The following is a 10,000-nucleotide window of genomic DNA, read 5'->3' on the forward strand; positions in this document are numbered from 1 at the left end:
CTCCCCAATAACAGCATTATGCCTCTATGGACAGCTTTTGTTCCAAAGAACTATGTTTTCTTACTACAGAAGTGTGTATAATGAGCTAAATCCTGCTTTCTTGCCTCACAAAATTAGAGCAGGATTTGGTCATGTTAGCAATTATTCATTTGGTAGTATAGTAATATATTATCTGTAGGCTTAATTGAATACTTGATCCAAATGTCTACCTGAAACAAAGATACAAAGTGAAACAAAACTGTTGGAACAAACAACCTGCCCTCCATCTTTTAAGACCTTATGTTAGGAAAGTCATATTTTATTAAGAGCATTGAGGTTATTTATCGTTACACTTAAGTTGATTTGCATAACCATGACCTTATTGGTTATATATTGTCACTGCTGTCTTTGGTTATAGATACACTTGTTTCCCCAAACAACCATGCCCAATGTTTTAAGTACAAATACTATAAAATTAGAGCACATTGAGGACTCTTTGCAGAGTAAGGTTTCCCAGTTTGAGTCCTTACAAATTATCAGAGATATACTTTTAAGAACGATGGTTCCAAGGAATAATGCTAATACAACTTTCCACAGTGAACATTACTTTTAGCCACAAATTGGTTTGAGTCGAACCAGACCAAAGCCACCAGTTATGCTAGTAATGCTAAACGTTTGCTAGCTCACCCATTGTTAAAATTCAAGTACAAAACTCTAACTAGTAAATTTTCTTCAACAGCTATTCTGATATAGGTTTAAAAAATAGGTAAAAAGGATGAAAAGGCATTTACAGTGTTTTAAAAATGTCCTATGGAAAAGAAATTTTTTATATCACAAGGGAAAAAAAGCTCCTGTAGATTGTTATGTGCATAAGGTGGAGGCTTAAGAGCAGACACATTTGCAGATGAACTGCTTTTACTAGCTTCTCTGAGACATGACATTTGTTCAGAAGATTAGCCAGGTTGTAATGTGTAGCATAATTGCACTGTGTGGATGTCCCAGAAGTGAAAACCTAATTGCTTGACAGGACTATAACTTTGTGGTATGCTCTCACCTTGTTAGGTCCTTTTCTGATGCAGTTCAAATGAAGTCTGGCCGCAGGTGTGCCTAATTTACCTCGCAACAGAACGTGTTGAGTTTAATTGCACAGTGGTTGTTAGGAAAAATTGGTGGGTGGAATATCAAGTGACTTACTGTATGCTGATGGCAGATGGGCGTTAAGAGGCATTGTGAGCGAAGTGTATAGGTGAGGTGAGTTAATAAAAGATGTAAATTTTATCTTAAAATAGTGAAGCCTTATGGTAGGTAATACATTTTAATTAAGAGGGTATCAGCCCTTTCTTTAGCAGTAGGAAGAAAATCAAAGAAAGGGGAAATCACCAAGAAATACTGTTTTTCCTTACTTCAATATTTTTTTTAGGATCAGTTTCCAACTGAGGATGTTTAGGAAGGATATTCCAAGAGATTAAATACACTCGAATGTGTAATGTGTGTGCATAAATTACATAAATTGCAGAATACAACGCAGGGACAAACAAACCCAGAGAAGTCCATGTTCTTGTTCCACTGATAGCAACAAAGTTTGAAAAACTATCTTACCATGAACCCAATTCCAGGATTGGGTACCCAATAGTATAAGGCTTTTTCCGTGGAAAAGCAGCCAGCTCTATCCTCTCTGCTCTTGGGACTGCCTGCTAGGATGCAGGATTCTTGTTGGACAGCAAGGGAAAGTAGTCAGCTTTCTCCTCTGCATTGAGCTATGGGAATGGCCACCCTGGGAACAGGGTTTTTCTTCTCCTTGTGTCACTTTCCCTTGAAGTTCTTCTCTTATGCCACCTGAGCTCCCAGGGCTCCTCTGAGCTACAGTTACAACCTGTCATTTGGGTCATGCAGTCCCACCATAAAGCTGAGATACAAACATTGGTTATATTGCATCCCAGTGCTGTTTCTTCTGAATTTAGCTCAGCATTCCAGGTTTGTTCGGGTGGACTTGAATGTTTATGGTTCAGGCAAACTTGGCTTTCTACCCAAACCACTGAGTAAATATCTGATTCATTTGTTTAGTAAAAGATTGCTTAATATACTTTTTTAGATGTATATGGGTTCCCCATAGAAACAATTCTTCAGTGTAAAAAATGCACATGTAATTATTATTATTATTAATAATAATATAATACTTTGCACTTTTGGAGCACCTTTCAACTGAGGATTTCAAAGTAATTTACAAACTTTAATTCAATAAGCCTCACAACAGCCATTTGACATTGGAAAACAGGATCAGATTCTCCTTGTCAGTCCAACTCCTTTGTGGCACTAAGAGGCTGGGAAGCTGACATCTCCATAGACCAGTTGTTTTCAACCTTTTTTTCATTTGCAGACATTTAAAAAATTTCAAATACAGGCGTGGACCTCTTTGGAAATTCAACCTGTGGTCTGCAAAACCCTACCATAGAAGCCTTAGACTGAAAACTGACTGTACAGAATTCAACTATAAATGTTGCACATGTTCAGCCCTGTATTTGGCACAGCATGAGAAAGGTGCTAAACTGTGTGCTTCTATGGTAATGACAACACTTCTGGGTTTTGACTTATAGGTGGGGGTATTGACATATTTTTGATTGACCAGAAAAACAGAATGTCTTTTCTGGAATCTGAAACTTTATTTTCCAGGGGTCCGCAAACCACAGATTACAAACCACTGCCCTAGACATTAATTTTCCCAATGTGGGGCATGCCTAGCTGAGGTATAGCCAGTTTTACTGCATCCTATGCCACTCCACACAGCTGCCCATAGAGTAGGGGACATGGAAGGGGGGATAGGGATGTGGCCAGAGTACTATTATACTCTGACTGTTCTCTGGCCCCTGGGTACCATAGTCAGCCAGAGTACTTTAGACCAGCCCTACATGCAGCCAGATTCACGCTCAGGGAACTGTAGCCATTCATTATAGCTTCCCCCCCCCCACACACCTGTGCCCAGCAAATATTGAGTTCAGCTGAGAAGCTAGACCATAGAGATCATATCAACCACCACTGAAATGTAGCCACCTCTGGGGTGAAAGCCAGCAGTTGATCACAACAACACTACACAAGAATTCAGGAGGGGAAGTGAAGAATACCATAGCCAATTGAAATTGCATCAGGGATTGATTTAGGCACGATGTAGTTACACCTCCTGAAATTTGGCTGGGAAAAGAGGTGTAACACTCCTTCAGTAACATGGAATCTTTAGTGAGTACAAGGAATCAGTGCTAGAGCAGACTGGAAAATGGAGGGAGACGGGACTTAGCAAAATTTGTCTTCCATTTAATGTCAAAATTCCCATTACTGTTGAAACTTTGCTAGCCAGCTCTAGAGATTATTCCATTCATATGTCTCATCAGAGAGATGGCTTCTTCAGCAGTACAGTGCCCACTAACAACATACTGGGGCTTTTGTTCAAGAGGCAAGAGTTCTAACTACTGAATTACCAACACCCTTTCTACAGTACCTGAGTATTCCTTAGGGTTCTCCCATCCAGCCATTGCCACTACCCAGGGGTTCACACATGATATGACAATGGGACACCTGCAGGTACATGTTTTATCAACTGGAGTCTGACCCTTTGGGTTTGAAGTTCTAAAGGAGGAAAGAGTGGAGAGCGAAGCTCTTATCAGGGATATTACTTGCACATGAACATTTTTCTAAAGAGTATCCAGGTACTGTGGTGATGGATACTTTATAATTAAGAGTAACATTAATAAATAATAATTTGTTGTATTCTGAATAAAATTCCTAAAGATCCTGTTCAGCTCAATATTAAAAATGTGTTTACTTGACCACCAGAGAAAATGTTTTGCTGTTATAAACTATGAAAATATCACAATGCAAAGAAAATAGTAAGGGCTAGGTTGTGATTAGCCTTTAAGCCTCTGTACTAGGGAGGGGCTTTTCCCTCACCTTGCACTGCCTGAGTGAGGTCTATGCGGGAGCTGCTCCAAAGCAGCTACCTGCTTCCCAGAGCAACTTGCTGAAAAGAAGGAAGGAAGTGAAGTTGGTAGAACCATAACTTTGCTGCCCCAAAAACTACATGGAGGTGGAATGAGGGTATATGCTTGCTTCATTATAAGGATGCCACAAATTGTTTCTTTCCTCTTTTCCCACCTTTCCATACAATCGTTTGCCCTAGGAAACATTTTACCTCTCAGAGTTCCCCCTGAGCATTGCTGCTGTATACAGCCCTCAGTGCAGGAAAGTGGCTAAATGGCACAGTTTAACCCGACATAATTATCTTTTAATATGCTGAATAGTTTAGAAGCTGAACTACATATTGCCCTGGGCATGGTCACTCTTTTTTACAGTTTTAAGATCATTATAGTGACCAGAGTGCAGGCCTTAATACTCAGTGTTCCATTATACTTTAACAATAATGACCAATGAGAATGATTTTTCCTGACATTTAAGCCCAATGTAAATCCAACTGAAGTCAATGGGAGCTGGATCATACCTCTTTTGAGCAGCTGGAGGAGTCTTCAACCAGAGGCAAAGCCAAGAGTCCTTAAAGAGACTCATCATAATTAATAGGAAATTTCCAACTAGTGCTAATATAAACTGTGAAAACATAAAACACATTCAGAAAAAGAAAAGGGGGGGCAGATCCTCAGCTAGTGTAAATCACCATCATTGATGTGATTGAATCATAGAAGTCAATTGATTTACAGTTCCTGAGGATCTGGCCTACAGTCATTACATTTTCAAGTGTTGAAGATGTAAAAATTGAAGCGCATGTTGCCATGGATATGGTGTTTTGATTACAGCAGTGATCTTTTCTAGTACTTAAAGACCAGTACAGTAACCAATAAGAAAGTAAGATGTCATACCCAATATTCTGTAAGGTTTACGTATTTAAAATGAATTTATTACACATTTTTCTCTTTTGATATTCCTAACAAACTTCAATTTTGTATTTTTATAGATTCTTTCTAAAGTTTTTCCTCAAGTGCAATCAGAACTGTTTGAAGAATGCAGGCAACCCACGAGATATGCGAAGATTCCAGGTACAGATTTTTAAAAAAGAAATAAGGATATATTCAAGATTCATTCATAAATTCCAAATAACTTACCATTATATTTTTTTTTCTGAAAGAGTGTTGTCTTTTTTATTTAATACAGTTAGTTTCAGAACGGTATACCTTTTAAAAATGATACATAAAGCTTTTTAAAATAGTTGCCTAATTTAAATGCATGTTCGTAGGAGTTGTCAAGTTCACGAGCAGACCATGATGGAGTGTTCTGAAGCAAGTGGGAATCACCAGTGAAAATATTGCTGTAGTTTTTTTCTCATATTAAAATCTTTACTGTGTTATTGGGTTGCTAAGAGCAGTAGAAAAGTTTTTACACATATATGATGAGTAGCACCAACTTAGTATTAGCTATTAGAAAAGCAGCCATGGAATTCAATGAATTTTGGATCAGCGTTCTAGTTTTCACATTCAGATATAAGTCTGATAGTTGTGGTACAACCCACATATTTTTCTTCCAACTGTTTTAGAACCAAATTATTTTAATACTTGACTTTCTCCCTACAGCCATTGAAATATCCTGTGGTGAATCATAACCAGTACAGAAGGGTATCTGACTGGACAGTTGCTGAAAATAATTTCCCCCAAATTTTGGCTGTTTGGAAACGGTTATTAAGAAATACATGATTTTTACTTCAAATTACTTTCAACATTATTCAGACTTGGAATTAATAACGTAGGCATTGAGATGTTCAAAACTTTTTCTGAGAAGCACAACTTGTGGTTAAGGCTTATAGGAAGGCATGTGACATCTGTTTTCACACACAGCCAACCTACTGGTGAAGCCAGAATGCTTGAGCCAGCCAACAGTAAAGATCTGTAGCTGGAAAAAAAATATTTCTTCAAAACAATCCAGCCAAACTTCCATTTTTCATGAATCTCAGCTTCACAGGGCATTGGTGATATTGATCCATCTGAACAGAGCACAAGGTCAAACCTGGAATGAGTGGAAATGTCCTCTTTGTCTCACCGATGACTAAATGAAGCATCAGTCATGAGTGATCTTGTGGTTGACAAAGGAGCCAGTAGTCACTAAAAAGACTTCCCTGGGTCTCTTTAGTTAATCTCCCTGCCTCTCAGAAGGTTTAACTGGACTTAACAGAATGTCAAGTCTTGAACAATATTTTCAACCGGTTTCACTATCTCAGCACCTTTCTTTAGGTGCCCGGCAGGAATGAGCCAATAAAACAACATAGTATGTCTACTTTCTTTTGCTGAACTACATTATTTTCCCTTGGTGACTGACCTATATATAGATGACAGAACAAAGATAGTTGTCTTTTTTTTTATATACACCTTCCCCTGTCTTTCAGTATATCATGGCCTAGGAATCTAAAAAACAAATAAAAATTATTCTTTGCTGAGAATCACATTTTATCTGCTTTGCATGATCTGCAGGTTATTTCTTTAAGTTGCACTTAGCTCATTAAAAGTGAAAAGCAAATAGCCCAGTGACATGGCAATAGGACTGCAACATAGGATACCTGTGTTAAGGTACAGTTTCAGGACTCCCCACAATGGATGTTGAGGAGCGGTGATACAGTCTGCGTCTGTGGAGGAGAGTGCATGGAGAAGCACAGAATACTTCTACAGAACTACCCTCAGGCTGGTCCGAAGGTTGATACAAATGGCTGCCTCCAAAACACAAAAACAGAAAAGAATTTAGATCAGATGCCTTGCACCCACTATGTGCAAAAGGAGAAGGAGTTACAGTGTAGTTCTTACTCTCTTGATTTTTCATTCATTATATATCTGTATATATGGACTGTAAGTATTCTGAATGTCATTTTTCACTGGGATTTTACATCCAAAGCAAACTGAACAAAAAGTAAAAGTCTGGCAAGTTTGTGTACTAGTTTTTACCATCATCACTACTATGGTTGGATGAGGTATGGCTAATATTGACCTAACTCTGCCATTGTTTCAGAGAACTCTTCTAATCTTAACTATACTGAAAATACTACAGTGATTACTTCAATCAGAAAATCTGGATCCCAACCCACAATGACCATGGTGGAAAACTGAAATTAAACTTAAACTTATATCTGAGGTATTCAAAGTATTTTGGAAAGAAAATCAACCTATGGAGCCACATCACAAACACACACACTCAAACATTCAATCAAACCCTTCTGTTTCCTCTTTCACTTGTGTATTTTGGAGTATCATTTTGGGATGAATTTCACAAATCGATTGTGTAGGTGTTTTTGTCAGCAAGGTTGTGCATTTTGCTTATGTTCCTTTTCCAATTTCTACTAAGAAGCAGCTGGAAGCCAAAGAAGACCCTATCCATCATCTCTTCTATGGCCGGACTCTGAACCTGGACACAAGAATAGGAGCCTTTCACTCAAAAATAAAGGAGGAAATTCCATTGACATACCAGGGTCAATCACCATCCAAATGAACTTGAGAAGGGATACTTTTCATGGATTGAAAACACTTTCACTATTCATATTCAACTCAGTCTTTTCAGATGCAAAAAAGTTCATTATCAGACATTAAATGTAATTGTAAAACTGACCTGGAGATCATTTACTGAAGAGAAATGGGGAGTTACAAGGGTTTCTGATTTATTAAGCATTTTTTTTTCTGATTTGGAATCCTCAGAACCCTTCATTTGGAGACAGTCTCAAGTGAACAATTTTTAATTAGATAAACTATCTAATCAATATATCAACAGATCAATCAAAACAGCAGCTTTTAAAATGAGTGGCTAGAGGGGTGATTCTGAAACTAATGGCTAGAAGAATATTTCCCTGAATTGAATTCATTTGTTAGGATAATAGGAGATTAAACTCTAATTAGTGTAGCAGGTTTTGAAGAGAAACAATTGAGATTTAAAAATTCAGCAGTGTTAGTCACAAAAAAAAAGTTAACTATGAATATATATATTTAAAGCAGAAAGTAATGGACTTAAAAAGCTGCAGATTTTTAAAATGTATTTGTTTTCTTTTTCAGGTTGTCGTATCAACAACAGTCAATGTGGATGGCCACGTTCTGGCTGTCTCAGACAACATGTTTGTACACAACAATTCCAAACATGGAAGGCGGGCTCGCCGCCTTGACCCCTCAGAAGGTACGGCCCCTTCTTATCTGGAAAATGGTAGGCACACATTTACATGTCTTTTTTTATTTGCAATGCTTTTTTGCACCATATTTTATGTTGATACACTACTACATTTACTTTTACATGATTTCTTCTCTCTTCACGTTGATCAAACAGCCCATTAGTATTTCTGACTCCATGTCAAACAAAATACAGCCCTCCTGTATTTGCTTCTGACTTCCTTTCCTTTATTTAGTCCATAAAGTTCTGCAGTCACAACCAATTTTTCATCCCCTTTTATTCTTTTTTGTTTGTTTGTTTAAAAGCCTTGTTTTGCTTGCAGCTTTTTCTTGCTGTTTAATTTTATTTGATTTTATTTTGGCTTGTCATAATCCTCGATCCAGAGGTACAGTCTCAGGTTATGTATGCAAGTTTAAATGGATGGTAAAAACATGATCAAATCTGTAAGGAATTTACTGTGAGGTCAATTTCCTGTTGCTGGGCCCTACTGCTACAGATGAAAGCAGTAGAATTTTTGTATGAGAAAAACAGCATAAAATGTTTTTCTTCTAACTGATTCAAGTTGATTAACTTCTTGCCTGATCTGCTAAAAGAAAGTAATTTGTGGGGAAAAGAACAGTGGAAAGTGTCCCCAACAATTCCTAAACTCTGAAATACTTTATTTTTGCGGCCCATCAACTTCTGATTCTTGCACATCCATACACATACAAACACTCTCACATAAAGTAAATGACCAAAAGATATATCTATACACAAGTGTCACTTTATATGCACCATAACATCCCCTCACACAAACATGGATAATTACTATTAAGTAATGCACTTTCTTATACAATAAAATGGTTAATTATCAAATATATTTTGAATTGCTTGAAGATTAAAACTTTCCAAAAACATGCTTTTTTTTACACTGCAGTACAGACTGTGGGGCTGATCCTGCAAACACATTGACTTCAGTGGGACTACTCAGGTGAACAGTTACAAATATGCATGTGTCAGCAGGATCATGCCCTTTACAACTGTACAATTAAATCATTTAAAGTAACAACTGGCAATGCTAAGCTGCTGTTATAACAATTCTCATATATTAAGGTTATGTGTTTATGTTCCACATAATACATACAGATGCACACACAGAAAAATGAATGAAGCAAGCAATGATTATCGGAATGAAATATGATTTAGACATCAAAAAATGGAAAACAATTTATGAATCTGCTGTGGTCCACAAAAAACCTAATTTGTTTTTCTGCATTAATAACTAAGGTATAAGAGAACAAAATATAATAATTAAAGGTCGCCCTGAGCACAAGAGTCATTATAGTCTATGACGTATTGTTTATCTCTTTCATATGCACTGAAGGTAGGTGTGTATTTTGCCTAGCAACCATCACTAATGAGGTTCACAATTAAGAAGGTTGAATCCTCTCCCCTAGTCCTTTACTTCCCTAGAGAGAGAGAACTAGCAACATTATAGGTTCAAGTAAGCATGCTCAGCCCTGTGGTGTTAGGTTTTAGTCTAGGTCCAAATTCAGCCTCTTCTAATGAGCTATTATGATCCTAGCAAAATACAAGTATTTATTTTTGTAAGCTGTATAAAAAGTATTTGACTCTAAGCAGAAAATATCACAGTTAGAAAAATAAAGGCCATTTTTATATACTATGAAAAATTTACATAAAGTCCATTAACCAATAGCTGCTTTGTGGAATATCATAGTTGATTTGTTTTATTTAAATGTTAAAGACATTGGGCCAAATCTTGCATCACTCCTTTTACTGAAGTTAGCTGGACTATTCAAAGGCGATCAGGATTTGGTCCATCATTCTTGTCTACTTTAAAATTCTACATCTAAAAAGCAATTGTAGCAATCAGCTGACTGAAAGAATACACTCC

The 10,000-nt window shown here is 37.1% G+C and overlaps 1 protein-coding gene across 2 annotated transcripts in view; it reads left to right on the forward strand.

Annotated features, from left to right (window-relative positions):
• The window catches only part of EBF3 (EBF transcription factor 3), a 131,390-nt gene that overhangs the window by 79,465 nt on the left and 41,925 nt on the right, over positions 1–10,000 (forward strand). For both annotated transcript variants that reach the window (XM_073354037.1, XM_073354039.1), the window contains exons 7-8: positions 4,934–5,015; positions 7,998–8,115. In XM_073354037.1, the coding sequence (XP_073210138.1) occupies positions 4,934–5,015; positions 7,998–8,115 (200 nt within the window). The remainder of the gene's footprint in view (positions 1–4,933; positions 5,016–7,997; positions 8,116–10,000) is intronic.

The sequence above is a fragment of the Lepidochelys kempii genome, chromosome 7, assembly GCF_965140285.1.
Source record: "Lepidochelys kempii isolate rLepKem1 chromosome 7, rLepKem1.hap1, whole genome shotgun sequence".
NCBI classification, from domain to species: Eukaryota; Metazoa; Chordata; order Testudines; family Cheloniidae; genus Lepidochelys; species Lepidochelys kempii.